At 41.4% G+C, this 20,786-nt stretch overlaps 2 protein-coding genes across 2 annotated transcripts in view; one reads left to right on the top strand and one right to left on the bottom strand.

Annotated features, from left to right (window-relative positions):
* Nucleotides 1-4,313: 4,313 nt before the first annotated feature.
* LOC144580461 (3'(2'),5'-bisphosphate nucleotidase 1-like) lies at nt 4,314-20,469 on the bottom strand. Its single transcript, XM_078357344.1, has 9 exons — nt 20,405-20,469; nt 20,011-20,316; nt 19,845-19,908; nt 14,770-14,818; nt 14,168-14,259; nt 11,920-11,964; nt 9,198-9,395; nt 6,968-7,073; nt 4,314-5,276 (listed from the first exon to the last, which is right to left on the bottom strand). The coding sequence occupies exons 1-9, from the start codon at nt 20,467-20,469 to the stop codon at nt 5,128-5,130; spliced, it is 1,074 nt and encodes a 357-aa protein (XP_078213470.1). The 3' UTR covers nt 4,314-5,127.
* Nucleotides 20,237-20,786, top strand: part of LOC144580349 (transport and Golgi organization protein 1 homolog) — a 92,924-nt gene continuing 92,374 nt past the window's right edge. The window contains exon 1 of the mRNA XM_078356500.1: nt 20,237-20,479. The gene's annotated coding sequence lies outside the window, so the exon portion shown is untranslated. The remainder of the gene's footprint in view (nt 20,480-20,786) is intronic.

The raw sequence follows: 20,786 nt of genomic DNA, 5'->3' as shown, positions 1-20,786 counted from the left end.
TTTTATCTAGAGAAGATCTGTTCAGCCTTTTCACCACACCCTAGTTGCTTTCTAGCTTCCTGATTTCCTTTATAGCATTTACCACAATCTAAAATAATTTTATTTACTTATTATCCATCTTGTTTCACACGTGCTCAACAAAGGAACAGACTTATGGTCACTGTTACCTCTACTGTTGAATGTTCAGTACCTGGCTGCGTGCTGTGGCCCGCACCTATAATCCCAGCACTTTGGGAGGCCGAGGCAAGTGGATCACCTGTGATCAGGAGTTCGAGAGCAGCCTGGCCAACATGGTGGAACCCCATCTCTACTAAAAGTACAAAAAATTAGTTGGGCATCATAGTGGGTGCTTGTATTCTCAGCTACTCGGAGGCTGAGACAGGAGAATCACTTGAACCCAGGAGGTGGAAGTAGCAGTGAGCTGAAATTGTGCCATTGCACTCCAGCCTGGGCAACAAGAGTGAAACTCTGTCTCAAAAAAAAAAAAAAAATAAACACAACGATGGGCCGGGCACGGTGGCTCACACCTGTAATTCCAGCACTTTCGGAGGCTGAGGCGGGTGGATCACGAGGTCAAGAGATCGAAACCATCCCGGTCAACATGGTGAAACCCCATCTCTACTAAAAATACAAAAAATTAGCTGGGCATGGTGGCGCGTGCCTATAGTCCCAGCTACTCAGGAGGCTGAGGGAGGGGAATTGCCTGAACCCAGGAGATGGAGGTTCTGATGAGCCGAAATAGCGCCATTGCACTCCCGTCTGGGTAACAAGAGCAAAACTGCGTCTCAAAAAAAAAAAAAAAAAAAAAAAAACAACAAAAAAGTCAAAAAGAATGTTCTGTACCTAACACATAGTAGGTGCTCAATAAATATTTGTTCAATAAGTGGAGGCCATGGGGAAAGAAAAAATAAGTGTTTTAGGTGAACTCTAAATGGTTGAGCAAGGCTGCAGTATAGGTTAGGGCCAGAGTTGATGCTGGAGAGGAAGAGGACTTTAAGAGCTTCATATATAATTATAAGGAGCTTACATTTTATCATGAAGGCAAAGACAAGCCATAAATCATTTTGAGTAAGAGGAATGGCATTACATTCGATTTTTTAAAATTTCTTTCGGCCAGGTGTGGTAACTCATGCTTGTAATGACAGCATTTTGGGAGGCTGAGGTTGGAAGATTCCCTTGAGCCCAGGAGTTAGAGACCAGCCTGTGCACCATGGTGAAACCCCATCTCTACATAAAATGTACCAAAATTAGCCAGGAGTTATTGCATACACCTGTAGTCTCAGCTACTTGAGGAGCTGAGGCAGGAGAATTCCTTAAGTCCAGGTCAAGGCTGCAGTGAGCTGTGAGCACAGCACTGCACTCTAGCATGGGCCAGAGTGAGACTCTACCTCAAAAAAAAAAAAAAAAAAAAAAAGGCCGGGAAAGGTGGCTTACACCTGAGGTCGAGATCATTCTGGCCAATATGGTGAAACCCCATCTCTTAAAAAAAAAAAAAAAAATCACTCTGGAGATGATGTGATAAACAGATTAGAGAGAAACAGATGGGATACAGTGTAGGCAGAAAGATTAGTCATGAAGACACTGCAGGGATCTAGGGGAGAAATAATGGGGTAAAAGGGAACAAATTAATGTAATGAATGTAGAGGCAATAGTAATGGAGAGAGGATGTAGACTCCCACATATCTCACTTACATAAGTTTGGTTTTCTTTTTTTTTTTTTTGAGACGGAGTTTCACTCTTGTTACTCAGGCTGGAGTGCAATGGCACGATCTCGGCTCACCACAACCTCCGCCTCCTGGGTTCAGGCAATTCTCCTGCCTCAGCCTCCTGAGTAGCTGGGATCACCATGCCCAGCTAAGTTTTTGTATTTTTAGTAGAGACGGGGTTTCACCATGTTGACCAGGATGGTCTCGATCTCTTGACCTCGTGATCCACCTGCCTCAGCCTCCCAAAGTGCTGGGATTACAGGCGTGAGCCACCACGCCCGGCCAAGTTTGGTTTTCATATAGGAACCTGAAGAAAATACCTTGAAAATTTTTCTCACGTTATACTTAGATTCTTTAAAAATTAGGTTTAGTTCACTATTTACAGATAGAGAACTTCATTCATAGAGGGAAGCAGATGGACTCTGGTGATAATTTTCTGAATTGGCCAACTGTCAAGATCACCTCATGGGTTTTTAAAATAATTTCAGGAGGGTGGGTAAGAGTGAACTGTAGCAGGAGTGGCCACGGGAAATGGATCTCTGGAACTCTGAATGGAGAAGGAAGAAGTTTATTCGGCCGGGGAGCCTGATCGATACTTTGTCCAAAGCTCAGCTTGTCTAACAAAGGAAGGTTCTGCCTTTATACAGGCTTATACTTTAGATATTACACGTGGAAGAATCTTGGGTTTACAGTCTTAGAAATCACATAGGAAAATGGTTTTGGTTCACACCTTCAGGAATCACATGTGAAAGGGTTCTAGTTTACAGTTTTAGGACCCAGAATCACATAGGAAAAGAGTTTTGGTTTACGGCTTCAGGAATCACATATGAAAGGGTTCTGGTTTACAGTTTTAGGACTCACGTGTGAAAAGGTTTCGGGTTTGATCTCGTTTTAAGTAAAAGCAGGGTCTTCCGGATATTTTCCCCAAGACCAAGACTGCCACCTACAGGAAGGTGAAACAGGAGGCGCCAGGTGGTCAGCCTTTTCTTCTATTGAAATGCAGTGTGATAGTCAAAGGGGAAGCTGATCTCAGGTGCCTGCGTCTCCTTCCTCAGAAGGAAGAAAAAAAGAAGAAGAAAAGAAAAGAAAGGGGAGACCCTAGAACAGAATCTTGGTAAACAATGACATTTAAAGGAAGGAAGACAAAGAGAAAGCAATAAAGGAGGCTGAGTAGGAGTGTCTAGGAGATAAAAGAAAGCCAGGACAATGAGAAGAGAGTTACAAGAGCCAGTGCTCAAAGGTGCTTCCTTCCGTAAAATAACACCATATTACCTTACCTAGTGAGTCCTAGAGTTAAATCATTCTCAGAGTCCCTGGATTTCCTAAAATACACAGAAGCAAAATTGTTGGGATGGACCCTATGAATCTGCATTTTATCCTTTTTTTTTTTTTTTTTTTTTTTAATTTTTGTGACAGAGTCTTGCTCTGTTGCCCAGGCTGGAGTGCAATGGCATGATCTCAGCTCATTGCAAACTCTGCCTCTCAGTTTCAAGCAATCCTCCTGCCTCAGCCCCACTAGTAGCTGGAATTACAGGCAAGCATCAACATACCCGGCTAATTTTTGTATTTTTTAGTAGAGACTGGGTTTCATCGTGTTGGCCAGGCTGGTCTCAAACTCCTGACCTCAGGTGATTCACCCACCTCAGCCTCCCAAAGTGCTGAGATTATAGGCGTGAGCCACCACACCCAGCCTGTGAAATCTGCATTTTCAAAAAATCTTCCTAGATGATTCTGATATGCATTTGGGTTTGGGAACTGTTAAATAATTAACTTTTTTTTTTTCCTTAAAGAGTCTCACTCTGTTGCCTAGGCTGGAGTGCAGTGGGATGATCTTGGCTCACTGCAACCTCTGCCTCCCAGGTTCAAGCAATTTCTCCTGCCTCAGCCTCCTGAGTAGCTGGGAGTACAGGTGCACAGCACTACGCCTGGCTAATTTTTGTATTTTTTTAGTAGAGATGGGGTTTCACCATGTTGGTCAGGCTGGTCCTGAACTCCTGACCTGCCTTGGCCTCCCAAAGTGCTGGGATTACAGGCATGAGCCACTGCACCAGGCCTGGGAACTGTTAATTTAAATCACTTTTTTGATTTGAAAAGAGAAATTTAATTGAAAGCAATGGACAGAGACCTAAAAATTAAAACTTAGGTATATTATCAGAATAATTTTGATGGTTTATGTTATCATCTCTCATTGGAAGGAACAGAAGTACCCAGCTTTCCACAATTAAGCTTTATAATGATGCCATAAAAGTAAACTAGGCCAGCCACGGTAGCTCATGCCTGTAATCCCAGCACTTTGGGAGGCCGAGGTGGGCCGATCACGAGGTCAGGAGTTTAAGACCAGCCTGACCAATGTGGTGAAACCCCGATGCCAAAAATACAAAAATTACCTGGGTGTGATGGCGCGCACCTGTAATCCCAGCTGCACGGGAGAAGAATCGCTTGAACCTGGGAGGCGGAAGTTGCAGTGAGCCGAGATCATGTCACCACACTCCAGCCTGGGCAAAAGAGCATGACTCCATCTCAAAATAAACAAACAAACAAATCCCCAAAGCAGAGAATTTATAATTTTCAAACACTTTTTTAAAAAGCTGGTGAATAACAAAGAGCTAGGATGAAATAATTTATTTTTAAAAAACCTTTTCTCATAAATCTGTTTCATCAGCATATATAATAACATGTATATTCTTAATTTAAGTAGAAACATGTTTTAAATTACTGGGAAAAACAAGAGTGAGATTCCAGGAAAAATTGTGCCCTAAAGAAACCGGTTTAAAAGACAGGAACGCTGATTAACAATTGACCTGCATTGTCAATAGGAACTAAACCTTTTTCTCATTTCTGCACCTAAATAGAGAAAAACAAATATAACATATTGAGTTAGTAAGTTCTCCAGACATCGAAATTGGTCTGGTTGATAAATCAAGTTACATTATTTTATTTTATTTTCAATACCTAAATATAATAACTAAATAGAAATCACTGCTTAACAATGAATAAAGGTGGAACTCTAATTCTATCCAATTAGCTTGAAAATGTATCATTTTGAGAACTAAGTCTTTCTCGTAGCTCAGTAAATGAAACTTTTGGTACTTTCTGGTTTGTTTTTTTCATGTATCTTTTTCTTCCTGAGACAGGGTTTCACTCCTATCACCTCGGCTGCAGTGCAGTGGCTTGCTCTTGGCTCACTGCAACCTCTGCCTCCTGGGCTCAAGCGATTCTCCTGCCTCAGCCTCCCAAGCAGCTGGGACTACAGGCGCATACCGGGACAGCCGGCTAATTTGTATTTTTGTAGAGATGGGGTCTCACTATGTTGCCCAGGCTGGTCTCAAATTCCTGAGCTTAAGCAATCCACCCACCTCGGCCTCCCAAAGTGCTGGGATTACAGGCGTGAGCCACCGCGCCCGGCCACATGAACTTTCCTTTAAGGAACAAGTGCATTTTTAACAGAGTCTGGAACCCGGCTTGCATAGTAGTCATAATTCCTCAGTGTGGCCAGGACTCCTGCAGAGTTCAGATGCTTCACATCCTTGTGGTACTGAAGAACGTTCCCATGGATATCAGTTAACTTGCCTATAGAAAAACATCAATCAATCAATCAAAATTAGTGGCTAATTGGATTGTGGTTTTTCTAGTTATTACTGAGTACCTTTTGCTTCCTTATCCAATAGTAGCCAATAAATTCTGGATCAAATCAGATACTGGGTTCCATAAAGCTTAAGTTTTAATTCACTTGAACTTTAAGACGATAGAACAATTTTAACTAATTAAAGGATGTAAAATTATTTTTTCTCTGATTGATTAATTTTATTTGGCATTTTCAATCTGCATTTCTTGGTGTCAGTTTCTCTACTCCTGAGGTATTACTTTTTCTTTTGATAATAGTCCATCATCACTACTCCCATTTTCAAAAACGTCTTTCTTCACTCTATTATTTAATATTAATAATTTAATTGGTAAAAGATTAAAGGATGTTAATAAAATAGAATTCTATTATATTAGTTTCATCTCACATCCCAGTAAAAATCGACTGTGAAGAAGTACAGTTTAACATCCTCGTCATATAATATGCTAAGCTATTGATAAAATAATATATTAGGAGAAATAAAAAATAAAGTGTTTTGTTTATTGCCATTTTTAAATCTGACAGGGATTTTAAAAGGCACTGCTTACTAAGGGTAGATGTGAACTGATGTCTATTGAAAATTGAAAAATTATCTTACTATGTATTTATTTGCAATGCATTTTCAGTCAGATTAAAAAAAAATTCTAACTGTATGATCTTTAAAACCAGTACTGAGATATTCACCCATATTGGCTTAAAAGAGACTTAGTGAAGTGACACTACTAATGAACATTTTGCTTTACAAGAAAAAGACCCCTAAAAACATTTAAGCCATAAATAGGCTGGGCACAGTGGCTCATGCCTGGAATCCCAGGACTTTGGGAGGCTAAGGTGGGAGGATTGCTTGAGTCTATGAGTTCAAGACCAGCTTGGGCAATATGACAAAACACCATTGCTAAAAAAAATACCAAAATTAGCCAGGCATAGTGGCACACGCCTGTAGTCCCAGCTACCTGGAGGGGTAAGGTGGGAGGATGGCATGAGCCCAGGAGTTCAAGGCTGCAGTGAGCCATGATCATGCCACTGCATTCCAGCCTGGACAAGAGAGACCCTGTGTCAAATAAAATAAAATAAAAAGCCTATAGGCCAGGCACAGTGGCTCATGCCTGTAATCCCAGCACTTTGGGAGGCCGAGGCAGGCAGATCAGCTCAGGTAAAGGAGTTTGAGCCCAGCCTGGCCAACATGGTAAAATCCATCTCTACTAAAAATACAAAAAATTAGCTGGGCATGGTGGCATGCACCTGTAGTCCCAGCTACTTGGGAGGGTGAGGCAGGATAATCACTTGAACCCGGGAGGCAGAGGTTGCAGTGGGCCAAGATCGTGCCACCGCACTCCAACCTGGGGAACAGAGGGAGACTCCATCTCAAAAAAAAAAAAGGCCATAAATAAGGGCTAAATTAAATCAACTGTATGCAGATCAAAGTTTGAAAAAAGAGATTATAACTAAAGTAAAACTTGCTGAAAATCTACTCTCTCATCCATCTATTATATGAGGGGTTTGGACTGAATAATCTCTAAGCTTCCTTCTGGCTTTTATATCATCAGGGTATAAGTAAAATAATATTACTGACATATTATGTCTTAGCACGATATAATTGTATAACAACTATGAATTTCTCAAAATAAAACAGACTAACCTCCCACAGCATGTAAAATAACTTCTGGAGCACAGGTATCCCACTTCTTACATCCAGGACTTGCAAAGACATAAGCAGAGGCTTTGCCTTCAATCAGCTGAATAATCTGTAAGGGTGAAAGTAACAACTATCCTTTGATACTTGAAAGCATAATAGAAAGTCATGAAAAGATTGAGGTACAGAGAAGAAAAACTGCTTGTTTCTATCATGGATATTTAATCAGTTCCTCTATTAAACTTAGGTTAAAGCCTTTAGCAGATTTAAATTATACCATTATTATGAAGAAATACAGAGAATAAATGCATAATATAGTGATATGAAGAAAATATAATGGTCAAAAAAGCTACAAAGAGGATCTCTGAACAATTTCTATATTCCAAGTTACATAAAATAACATGTTTCTTTTATTCATGTTTTTTTTTTTAGTGTAAAAGCAATTACATTTATTGCAGAATTAATTAAAATTTTTTTAAACATCTAAAAAATTGACCATTATTAGAGGCTGCTCTCGGTGGCTCACTCCTATAATCCCAGAAATTTGGGAGGCTGAGGCAGGTGGATCACTTGTGGCCAGGAGTTTGAGATCAGCCTGGCCAACATAGCAAAAAACCATCTCTACTAAAACTATAAAAAAATTACCCGTAATCCCAGCTACTTGGAAGGCTGGGGCATGAGAATTGCTTAAACCTGGGAGGTGGAGGTTGCAATGAGCCAGGATCTTGCCATTGCACTCCAGCTTGGGCAACGAGAGCAAGACTCCATCTCAAACAAACAAACAAACAAAAACCCTTTTGTTTCTTTTTCTTTTATTTGAGATGGAGTTTCACTCTTGTTGCCCAGGCTGGAGTGCAACGGTGCAATCTTGGCTCACTGCAACATCTGCCTCCCAGGTTCAAGCAATTCTCCTGCCTCAGCCTCCCGAGTCACTGGGATTATAGGCACGTGCCACCACACCAGGCTAATTCTGTATTTTCAGTAGAGATGGGGTTTCTCCATGTTGGTCAGGTGGTCTTGAACTGCTGACCTCAGGTGATCCACCCACCTTGCCTTTCCAAAATGATGGGATTACAGGCATGAGCCACTGTGCCCGGCCCCCTTTAGTTTCTTAAACTCCCATTTTTTATTATTATGAGTAAATGCCTTTAGAAAACCTAAAAATAATTACTTCTAATACATAGGTGAGGAGAAATAAATTCCATTCAATTCATTAAACGTCTATTACCTTCCCTGTGCTCCACACACGTGTGAAAACGTATCAGGCAGTACAGTACGTGCAGTTCCATATCACTAGAGCTGAAGTATGAGTTGGATGATGGGAGATGAGGCTTGGAAGGGTCCAAGGACCAAGATATAGAAGGCCTTACAACCCTTGCTAATAGGCCTCTATTTTAAATTGTGATGGGGAGTCATCTGAGGATTTGGGCCACAGGAGTAGTTTTGCATTTTTAATTGGAAGACTGGATTGAACAGGCAGACCACTTTGGAAGCTATTGGAACAGCTGGGTGAGGGATGCTGATAGGTTTCAACTATAGTACTAGCAACTGATGTGGACAAGAGGAGACATTGGAAGTATTCAAGAAGATATGTAAGTAGGACCAGATTGATAGGATGTGAGGGAAGAATGAAGGGGTCTAGGACGACTTTCAGGTATCTGGCTGGACACTTAGGAAAATGGTGGTGCTTTAGCCGAATAGTAAAACAGAGAAAGGAACACTTCCAGAGGTGGGTAGAAAGAGGATGAACTCAAATTGGACACGCTGAATTTGAGATACCTGAGGGATGTCATCATGATGATATCCAGGGGACAATCAGATGAGAACAGATCAGGGCTAGGGATGTAGATCAAATTGTGTCTCATTTCATAATTCTCTCAGCAGGTTGGAAACCTGGATGAAAGAATGGGGGAAATAGATAGGAAGTGGGCAGGCAGGCCCGAGCTTAAGCCTCCAGGAGGACTAGGAAATCATCTAAGAGGGTCCTTGGGAAAATAAGGTCTTTGGCGAGAAACATGAGTCTCACCCTGATGACTTTTATTAACACTGAACTCTCTCAGATTAAAAAAAAAAAAAACTTGACTCTTAAATTTATTTTTAAAATTTAAATACTGCTGAAATGTACAAATTGTAATCCTTACTCCCATCTCTTTAAACTCTTATTTGATGTTTTTAAAAGTCCAGGATTTCAACAACTCACTTGTATTTCAGAGCAGGTGACAGACCTTTTTCATACCTTATTTCCTGCTCCTCCCACTCGCAGCACAACATCGGGGTTCATGGCGGTAACACAGTCAGTAACCAACTTGTTGCTGTGGGATCGGGTAGTGGTGATAATGTGTTTCCCAGTGGGGACTTCTTTCAGCTGAAACCCAAAGGCACCTAAACCTAAGACTCCCCAGATCGTCCTCCCCAACACAGCATCTGGTCCTGCCTATGTAAACAAGTGAAACAACAAAACTTGTGATTATTTGGAGAAGAATGTTAGCCATAGATGGAATATTTCATATTAGCATCATGATTAAAAAAATAAAAACACAATAATTTTATAAAGTACAAGAACAATATCACTGACAAAGAATTCTTCCTGAGAATCTGCCGATTATTATGATTATTGTTCTGGTTAATAGTTTCAAAGAATGTTTGGTTTGCCCCTTCTGAAAGTAAGGGAAATAGAGAAAAGAAAAGAAAAAAAAAAGTTTGGTTATTCCCCAGAATCCTTATAAACTGATTATGGTTTATAATGTATTGAAACATCATAAACTTATTACTGATTCTCTGAATCATCTAGTGATCTGTTGTATTTGAAAGTGGCCATTTTCAGAAGGTGCTAAGATCCCCAGGAAATGAAATACCACGCATTGATTACTACTCTTCATTATCCATGAAATATTAAAAAGCATGTTGCTACTGGAATAGGTAATGATGACAATGTATTTTACTGCTATGGAGATAGGGCAACTGAAAAGGCCAATACATTATTGATGAAGTAGGTACTGTCATCCTTAAAGATGAGAAAAATGGAATACGGAATAATTAAGTGATCTGGCTAAAGGCTCTAGGAAGTTTACTACCCAAAATTGGCTCATCTGTCTTCACAGATGATATTCTTCAACACTAAATTAGACTACCTAAGTTTACTTGCCAAAATGTCGTCAAACACATCATCTTATTTGCCCTACAGCAGTACCCTGGGTGCTGTTATTGTGAAATATGCTTGTGTTGCAGGTTGGTTCCCTGGGAAGCAGACTCTGAGACAGGTGATATGTTTGCTAGGAAATGTGCTTGGCATCAACACCTGTTGAAGGACAAGGGCATGTGCAGAGGGAAGACATAAACTGTGATGCAGGCACAAGAGCTGACCCTACGGGGAGCTGTTCCTTCGGTAGCTCTGGAGTTACCACAGCCCTTCAGGGTTCTCCCAAACTGGGATGAAAGGGCAGGTCTTTGAGCTCCTGCAATAGTCAGTCACTGGAAATGAGCTGCCTTGGGAAGAGCTGTGGCCCTGGGTGAGACAACTCTCCATAGATAGGGCAATCCCGAGAGTCTGACGGCAACCGTGGCAACAGAGCCAAAGAACAGGCACTGGGTGCTCAGTATATGTTAATGTGCTTCCTCTGTTCCCACCTGCACTTACACTACAGGAGAAGCTTGGAATCTGAAAAGTACAGATTCCAATTAGCTGGGCATGCTGGCGCACACCTGTAATCCCAGCTACTCAGGAGGCTGAGGCATGAGAATCACTTGAACCCAAGAGGCAGAGGTTGCAGTGAGCAGAGATCACGCCACTTCACTCCAGCCTAGGCAACAGGCAAGACTCTGTCTCAAAAAATAAAAAGTACAAAAATTAGCCAGGCATGGTGGCATATGCCTATAATCGTAGCTACTAGGGAGGCTGAGGCAGAGAATTGCTTGAACTCAAGGGGTGGAGACTGCAGTGAGCCGAGATTGCACCATTGCACTCCAGCCTCGGTAACAGAGTGAGACTTCATCTCAAAAAAAAACTGGCTTCAATGTAAAACTGGATTGCGTTTCTTCATGCTAATTCCTTTAAGTGCCTACCAACTTTAGTATATGTTGGAAGCAATAATAAAGTTTGAATTGATAAGTCTTTTCTCTGGCTCAGGAGGACAATATAAAGTTATATAGTAGCAAGGTTTGGATTTGAGTTTGAATCCCAGCTCTGCTATTTACCACCTGGGTGACCACAGGCAAGTTAATTGCCTCAGTTTCCTCTTTAAAATGAAGATAATAGTTTCCTCAGAGGGCTGTGGTGAGTATTCAGTGAAAGGATACATTTGACACCCTTGAGCCTGGCAGCATACAGTAAATTCTTTTTTTTTTTGAAACAGAGTTTCCCTCTTGTTACCCAGGCTGGAGTGCAATGGCGCGATCTCGGCTCACCGCAACCTCCGCCTCCTGGGTTCAGGCAATTCTCCTGCCTCAGCCTCCCGAGCAGCTGGGATGACAGGCACGCATCACCATGCCCAGCTAATTTTTTGTATTTTTAGTAGAGACGGGGTTTCACCATGTTGACCAGGATGGTCTCGATCTCTTGACCTCGTGATCCACCCGCCTCGGCCTCCCAAAGTGCTGGGATTACAGGCTTGAGCCACCGCGCCTGGCCTGCATACAGTAAATTCTTAATAAATTTTAGTTATTATGGTGATGATGATTTAAAATTGAATCTTTAGCCTGAAAACCACCAACACAGCTGAGCAACGTTTCTACTTCCATTTATTGTAATGAGTTTTAAGGCATAAGCAAGAAAAGCAAAAGAAAGGATAAAGAGAGTGCACAGAAGGGGAAGTGATACAGAGAGAGGTAAGGAAGAGAAGCAGCACAGGAGAAAATGAACTGTATGTGGGTGGGATGCACAGTGACCACCTGGGGTTCTGTAAGTTGCCTATCTCTTTTCTACCTGCTAGTGGAGCCAAAACCCTAGCTATTTTTCTCACCTTTGCTTCATTCCTGTGTTCCCTTAACTGCTGCTTTTCATTGTTCTGTGGAAAATGAATACAATTTTTCTAATCTCAGAAAGAAGTGGTGAAAATTATTAACTCCTAAGCACTTAGATTTTTTTCTTGATGAAAGGTACCATGCATTACAATGCTTTCTATGAATTAAATGTCCCTTTCTAAAGTAATAGTCTTGCCTGGCACGGTGGCTCACGCCTGTAATCCCAGCACTCTGGGAGGCCCAGGTGGGTGGTTCACAAGGTCAGGAGTTTGAGACCAGCCTGGCCAATATGGTGAAACCCTGTCTCTACTAAAAATGTCAAAAAAAAAAAAAAAATTAGGCGTGATGGTGCAAGCCTGTAATCCCAGCTACTATGGAGGCTGAGGCAGAACAATCGCTTGAATCCAGGAGGTGGAGGTTGCAGTGAGCTGAGATTGCACCACTGAAGTTCAGCCTGGGCGACAGAGTGAGATTCTGTCTCCAAAAAAAAAAAAAAGTAATAGTCTTAAATTAAAGTTTACATAAAAACCACAAACTTGTGTCTGCATATAACAGTATGAACATTAAAATGGCCGGGCATGGTGGCTCAAGCCTGTAATCCCAGCACTTTGGGAGGCCGTGGCGGGTGGATCACGAGGTCAAGAGATCGAGACCATCATGGTCAACAGGATGAAACCCCGTCTCTACCAAAAATACAAAAAATTAGCTGGGCATGGTGGCACGTGCCTGTAATCCCAGCTACTCGGGAGGCTGAGGCAGGAGAATTGCCTGAACCCAGGAGGCGAAGGTTGTGGTGAGCTGAGATCGTGCCATTGCACTCCAGCCTGGGTAACAAGAGCGAAACTCTGCCTCAAAAAAAAAAAAAAAGAACATTAAAATGATATTTAAAGAATTAATAGACACGAGCAATTTAACCCAAGGGACATTCTCAATAACATATAACTATTTTGGTAAATCCTAAGAAACACATGACTCCTTAAATAAAATTTATAATTATATGAACAGCAGAAAACAACAAATTTATATTAGAAATAAAGATTAATCCTGCTTTCAACTCAGAGTGGAAAATCAGAAGTAATATTGCCCACTCTGATTATTTTGTTTCTCTAAAGTTCTATCAAGGTCTCATTAATATAAATACCTTAACTACTTTATCTCAACCATTTTCTATAAAATTTAATGTAATTTAATGGTATATTCTTATTCTTACTTTGAAATTACACTAGTCTCTTGCTTCTATGGAAGGCAATTTCTCTGATATATAATAGAAAATCAAAGCAGATTAGAAGAGACGAGGAAAGAGGGCACGAGCATAACAGGTTCTGTTACCAACACGGACTGTAATTCAGGCACTATGCAACATTAACTGGAAAACAACATGGCTAGCATCTTTCCCTTGTTGAAATGGTTCATTTCTTTAATGTGCTTGACAAACCAATTGTAAATCAGATATCTTTCTTTCTTTTTTCTTTTTTAAAAAAAAATCACATGTATGTGATAACCATGACACAAATGTAGCTTTAGGGCAAAACATAACACATGATACTAGCTTTCCATACAACATACAAAGAGTTTCGCTCTTGTTACTCAGGCTGGAGTGCAATGGCGCAATCTCGGCTCACCGCAACCTCCGCCTCCTGGGTTCAGGCAATTCTCCTGACTCAGCCTCCTGAGTAGCTGGGATTACAGGCAAGCGCCACCATGCCCAGCTAATTTTTTGTATTTTTAGTAGAGACGGGGTTTCACCATGTTTACCAGGATGGTCTCGATCTCTTGACCTTGTGATCCACCGCCTCGGCCTCCCAAAGTGCTGGGATTACAGGCTTGAGCCACCGCGCCCGGCTAAATCAGATGTCTTGATGCCCAAGCTAATCAAGAATCATATCAGTAATTCTCTAACATTTGTATTTGAATCATAAGGAATTAATTTAAAAATAGATAATGCATACAGTATATCTGTATATATAGACATACATATATTTACATGCCCAGTATCAATGTCGCCAGAGATTTTGATTCAATTGTTCTCGAGAATGGCATCGGAATCCATATTTTTAAAAGTTTCTCAACAGTTAACAGCATAGCTAAAAAACGTTGAAGATAATAAAAAAATTTTAAAAGTGAAAGTTCCCCAGATGATTGCATGTGCAACCAAGCTAAAAACTACTCGCTTAGATAACATAAAGAACCATATAACACCATCCTTATTTATCTAATGAAATAACTTTGTATCACTTGTAGTAATACCTCATAGTTGTAATATGGCTGGTTAATAATTCCTGCTATGGCTTTTCCTTCATAAGCAATTCCAATAAGAACTGTTACATTATCAAGAAGACCTGTAGAGAAGAAATAAATGTCAATTATATAACTTGCTCATGTTATGACTCATCATTATTACATCAATTGGTCAAAGGTGTTTTTGCAGCTAAGCAGTTCACAGATGAGGGGAGAGTGAGTGAGACAGGCATGGGATGGTGGAGGTGGCAGAGCAAGAGCTACACAGCTGTGCTGGTTATCGTTTTTCTACCCCGTTAAAGCTGGGGGTTCAGCATAGGTTTCACTTTGGTAACACTGGTTTACTGTGTTAGTTATTCTCATCTGGGAGACATTAGAAGTGTGGCGCTGGTAGAGTACGTGAGGAGTGGTATTTGAAAAGATGAATTTTCTTCCTCTGTCTTGATAATCAGTGATGTATGTGATAACCATGACCACAAATGTAGCTTTAGGGCAAAACATAACACATGATACTAGCTTTCCATACAACATACAAAATATCAAATATTTACAACTAAATATCATCTCCTTGTCTTACTGCTGTCAAATATGAATACAAAAGAGATACGAACCTTCAGTATACTCCTTGGTTCCATCCAGAGGATCAACCCAGACTACAAGCTAAAATTAAAAGAAAGAGAAGGAAAATATCTAAATCAAGCATACAAAATTCTAAAAATTGATTTAAAAGGATCAAAACTACGCTTTTTTTTTCCTTTTTCAAATTATAGTATAGATGGCTTACGTTAATGTCATCTGTTTTTAAATAGTACAAAAACTGCTTTCTTTTGTAATCATGGAAGAATTCCATTTGAGTCAAAGTCTGATTTAAGAATTTTCAACATGAAATGCTTAACTAATAAAAGTTTGTTGTCATTTGAACACTAAGCACAATGAATATACTGATCTCTAGGTCCTGGTACAAGGAAAACTTGTAAAGTGACATAAAAAATGTTTTGAGCATGTATAGCTGCTACTCATTTTTATATATAAGTGCTGATTTTTTTTTTTTTTTGAGATGGAGTTTCGCTAGTTACCCAGGCTGGAGTGCAATGGCGCGATCTCGGCTCACCGCAACCTCCACCTCCTGGGTTCAAGCAATTCTCCTGTCTCAGCCTCCCGAGTACCTGGGACTACAGGCACGCGCCACCATGCCCAGCTAATTTTTGTATTTTTAGTAGAGACGGGGTTTCACCTTGTTGACCGGGATGGTCTCGATCTCTTGACCTCATGATCCACCCACCTCAGCCTCCCAAAGTGTTGGGATTATAGGCGTGAGCCACCATGCACAGCCATATATACATGTATGTGTATATATATATATATATATATTTTTTTTAAGGAGTCTTGCTCTGTTGCCCAGGCTGGAGTGCAATGGCACGCTCTCTGCTCACTGCAATCTCCATCTTCAGGGATCAATCAATTCTTCTGCCTCAGCCTCCTGTGTAGCTGGGACTACAGGCACCTGCCACCAGGCCTGGCTAATTTTTGTGTGTGTATTTTTAGTAGAGACGGAGTTTCACTTGTTGGCCTGGTTGGTCTTGAACTCCTCACTTCAGGTAATCCACCCGCCTCCACTTCCCAAAGTGCTGGAATTACAGGCATGAGCCACTGCGCCCGGCCATACATTGGTTTTTATAATTGTACAATTACATAAGAAAAGTACAAATGGCTTAAATAAAGACAAACATGGTGCACGTTAAGCTCAACAAGTGAGAATAGAAATCTGCCGTCATCTCAAGAGTAGCCATCTCCCAAGTGTTCATTGTATCCTCTCACAGGTTTTACAAGAAAACGGCAAAGTTGAATTCAGCAAGGTATGTAGAGGTTGGTTAGGAGACTTTCTATGTAAATATATCTTTGTGCTCCTGGAAGACTGTAATTGTGATAGATCCCAGATGTGAAACTGTGGGTCAAAGATTAAGTGCATTTTATTTTATTATTTATTTATTTATTTATTTTTGAGACGGAGTTTCACTCTTGTTACCCAGGCTGGAGTGCAATGGCGCGATCTTGGCTCACCGCAACTTCCGCCTTCTGGGTTCAAGCAATTCTGCCTCAGCCTCTCGAGTAGCTGGGACTACAGGCACGCGCCACCATGCCCAGCTAATTTTTTGTATTTTTAGTAGAGACGGGGTTTCACCATGTTGACCAGGATGGTCTCGATCTCTTGACCTCGTGATCCACCCGCCTTGGCCTCCCGAAGTGCTGGGATTACAGGCATGAGCCACCGTGCCCGGCCCTGTTTTATTTTATTTATTCAGAGACAGAGTTTCGCTCTTGTTGCCCAGGCTTGAGTGCAGTGGCCCTATCGGCTCACCGCAACCTCCACCTCCCCGGGTTTAAGAGATTTTCTTGCCTCAGCCTCCCGAATTGCTGGGATTACAGGCATGCACCAACGTGCCTGGCTCATTTTGTATGTTTAGTAGAGATGGGGTTTCTCCATGTTGGTCAGGCTGGTCTCGAACCTCAACTTCAGGTGATAAACCCGACTAGGCTTCCTAAAGTGGTAGGATTACAGGCCTGAGCCACCTTGCCTGGCCAACAGTACATATTTAACACTACCATCAACAGTCCACTTTCATACATCCTCCTGTTATCAAACTTCTTAATTTGTGCTCTAATCTGCTGGAAAGAAAATGGTATTTTAACGATTCTCATGACTCCTAAAGTTGAGCATCTATTTATGTTTACTTGCTGTTTCCACTTCTGAGTCTATGAATTGAATGTTCATTTCTTTTGCCTTTTTTTTTTTTGAGACAGGTCCTCACTGTGTTGCTCAGGCTGGAGTGCAGTGGTGTGTTCATGGCTTGCTTGCAGTCTCAAGCAAGAGACTGGGCTAAAGCAATCCTCCCACCACAGTCTCCCAACGAGCTGGGACCATAAGCACATACCACTACATCCAGCTAATTATAAAAATTATTTTAGAGACAGGGGTCTCCCTATGCTGTCCAGGCTTGTCTCAGACTCTTGGACTCAAGTGATAGTTCCACTTCAGCCTCCTGAAGTGCTAGGATTATAGACATGACCTACTGAGCCCAGCTTCTTTTATCCTTTTTATTTTTATTTTTTTTGAGATGGAGTTTTGCTCTTTTTACCCAGTTGCTGGAGTGCAATGGCGCAATCTCAGCTCACTGCAACCTCCATCTCCTGGGTTCAAGCCATTCTCCTGCCTCAGCCTCCCAGGTAGCTGGGTCTACACGCATGCGCCACCATGCCCAGCTGATCAGGGAGCCTTAGGGAGCAGACCTTCAGTGTGCGAAAAACTTTGTTTTCTTGGTAAAGACAACAAAATTCTATTATTAAAGATTTTTTACTACATAACAGTGTTACTAGACAAGTAGATAACACAATTCCTAATTCCCACATTTAAAAAATATGTATATTTTATTGAAATCAATAAACACTGTGTGACATTTGCTTTTGCCAGATACTAACTCTGCCAGGTCCACCATATGTACAAACACAAATAAGATGAGAATTCTGTTCATAAAGAAGCCAATTATTATTTAAGATTACAAACCTTTGGTTAATTTTTCAACATGCTTCTGGAGCTCAATGTCCACATTAAAATGAACGTATGTATCTTCTTTTCTTGAAGCCACAGGAGTATCTTGCACAGGAGTTAAGTCTATGCCATTCAGATCTAAAGAGAAAATAAGTTTCTCTTTAGGAACATTCAAATATACAGACTTAAAAACTGAAGACTAGGTAGGGCGCGGTGGCTCATGCCTGTAATCACAACACTTTGGGAGGCCAAGGCGGGTGGATCACTTGAGGTCAGGAGTTCAAGACCAGCCTGACAAATGTAGTGAAACCCTGTCTCTACTAAAAATACAAAAAAATTAGCCAGGCATAGTGGCACGCATGCCTGTAATCCCAGCTACTTGGGAGGCTGAGGCAGGAGAATCGCTTGAATCTGGGAGGCAGAGGTTGCAGTGAGCCAAGATCTTGCCATTGCACTCCAGCCTGGGCAACAAGAGCAAAACTCGGTCTCAAAAAAAAAAAAAAAAAAACCCTGCGATCTACAGAGGATACATTTCATAAGGATGCCTGGAGAAAGCGGAGAGGAAATTCTTGGGCTAACAGACATTCCTATTTGACATGAGCAGGTACCTGAAGAGTCACTGGTGACCACAGAGGCATTGGAGGGGCTGAGTGAGGGATGGGTGACTTTGCAGTGGAAGGAGGAAGCCTGTCTCAATCAAGTAGAAAAGAAAGCTTGTAGAACATAAAATTTATCTTTATAGGGAAGAACTTTATAGGGATGATAACTTTTTGTTTTCCTTAGGAAATAGCCCACTATATTTTTGTCTGCAATAAAAACTTAAAATGTAAATAATATGCCTCAAGGGGACCTCTACCCCTAATTTCCAACTTGATCAAGTGCGTGGTTTGGAAAGGCCTTTATATCTAACATTATCAGAATCCCCCTGCTGAATTCAAGTCAAAGGACCAAAAACGGACATAAGAATTGCCAATGAAACCCTTCCATTAATGAATACATTTTTACATATTGCCTAAATTCTCACTATATTTGTTATAACATTAACTGTTTTATACCAACTAGACAAAACACTAAGTTATTGTATATGGTTTTAATTTCCTGGATCCAGGAATCTTCCAGTTTAATCAAATTCGACATGGACTCATTTAGTGACTACTCAAGTGTTTACGTGTTCTTCAACAGATCTGTCTCAGAGACCTTAAAACAATATAGTACATTTGATTGTTTCAGTTGTTAAAAGATATTTACAAAAACATATTTTACTTCAACATGTATGCAAAGGTAACCTAACAGCTACTACACTATCATTAAATATCTTTGTTTGACAGTGTACATTCCTGAATGAGATAAGCAGTTCTGTAAATGACCTATCAAACTATAACGTAGAATATACATACTTTCCGGTAGGCCGTATATTTGATAACTGATAACATCAGAAGTAAAAGTTTCACAGCATTAGTGAATAATAATCCCTCTCTGTGGCTCAGTTCCTTTTTATTTTAATTGGTACTAATGAAGTTTTGAATCTGAATCTATTTCTATGACTGACAAAAGTTCTCTTCATTTGATTTCCCCCCTATCTGTTTCTTTACTGGCCTCAAATTACAGATTAAAGTAAAGCACTTGGATTAGCTTTGCAGATGTTTCTGGATAGAAGTATGACAACTTCATTCTCAATTATCCAGCAATTATTTTTAAAAGACTATTAAGTACTTTATAAATAAAGTATGAATGGCAACAAGAAAGAATTCAACCAATGTGGTTTCCCTCTGAAAGAGTGAAAAGGTTGTATAGAAGAAATAATGAACTGCCACACTGGATAGGAAAAATAACAAATCCTAAGAATAATCATGCTTCCTAACCATAGTGATGTAGTGAATGATAAGAAGCACTTTGTTTGTTGAACGCTCCACAGGGTTACACTCAGAGCATGAATGCTGTGCATCTGTTCTAGCTCCCTGTTTTCACTGATGAGTTACTTAAGGCCTGATTCTCATCCACCTCTGTAGGACTCTCCGATGTCAAACTCTCTCTTGACCAGGAAGGAGAAGGCCTAATGCAGGAGGGAGCGGGTAACAGAACACTGGGCTTTGCGAACAAACCCACACACCTTTGGAAGGTGAGAAACATTCTGTTAACCTGTATCCGGATGAGTCTGCTGTTGAAGACGATGTGTATGTCTAGCAAAAACCCTAGACAGAATCTTAAGAATATAAAGATATACACAAAGAAAAACTCAAAATCAAAACTGAATATAAGTTATAAATAAGAAAATAAGTCAAGCTCCAGGTCCTTGTGTATCAACCGATCAAACTCCTCCTCGTGCCGGGCGACCAACTGGTTGACGGTCTCATGGTCCGCACTTCGCTTCCTCCTCTTCCTGCTCCAGGATGGCCTGCAGGAAGGCGCATGCTCATGGCTGGAGGACCTCCGGTCTAACATGGCGGCCTGGGTCACCGGCTGGTCCACGCTGAGCTCGTGCTTGGCCGCAGCCAGGATGTTCTCCTGCACACTGTTGACGGTGCGGAGGCGGAGCACGCGCTCCTCCTTCTGCTGCCCTGTGTGCTGGACTTGGCTCCGTGCTCGCTGGTCCTGGTGAGGCTTCCAGTCGCTGTGGAAATGATCACAGTGTCGGCTGACTGGAAGTTCAGGCCGAGTCCCCGCCACCCGCCCGGGTGCTGAGCAGGAAGATGAAGTACTCGGAGCTGGGCTCCTTGAAGGTTTTCAGCAGCTTGCCCCGGTCCTCCAACCTTCGCGGTTCCATCAAGCCTGAGGTATTTAAAGCCGCCTGCGATGCGCACAGTAATCTTCCACGATGGTCATAAGGAAGGTCATTTGGCAGAAACAGCAGCACTTTGTGGTTGGTTGCTCGGAGTTTGGGAGGATTTTTATGGAGAAGCTCAAATTTCCCCAGGGCTCAGTCCAGTCCTTGGACGATGCCCCCAGTGAACCCCAAGTACTCAGAAAAGGACTCGCTGTGCTGGAACAAAAAGGGGTGGTTGCAAATGTTCCGCAGCTGCATGATGGTGCTCATCAGGGTCTTGGTGCCGTCCTTGCCCTTCTTGTCCTTCTTGGAGCCCT

The sequence above is a fragment of the Callithrix jacchus genome, chromosome 19, assembly GCF_049354715.1.
Source record: "Callithrix jacchus isolate 240 chromosome 19, calJac240_pri, whole genome shotgun sequence".
NCBI classification, from domain to species: Eukaryota; Metazoa; Chordata; class Mammalia; order Primates; family Cebidae; genus Callithrix; species Callithrix jacchus.
Note: the sequence above shows the minus strand (reverse complement) of the source record. Positions and strands in the feature narration are given on the sequence as shown.

Excerpts from the sequence above, each read along its gene's own strand:
- LOC144580461 (XM_078357344.1), bottom strand. The coding sequence starts at position 20,469 with ATGGAACCGCGAAGGTTGGAGGACCGGGGCAAGCTGCTGAAAACCTTC. Across the intron at positions 11,965-14,167 it reads AGCCATATTACAACTATGAG|AACAATGAAAAGCAGCAGTT; the intron begins GTATTACTACAA and ends CATTTTCCACAG. Across the intron at positions 7,074-9,197 it reads TGGGAGGAGCAGGAAATAAG|ATTATTCAGCTGATTGAAGG; the intron begins GTATGAAAAAGG and ends TCACCCTTACAG.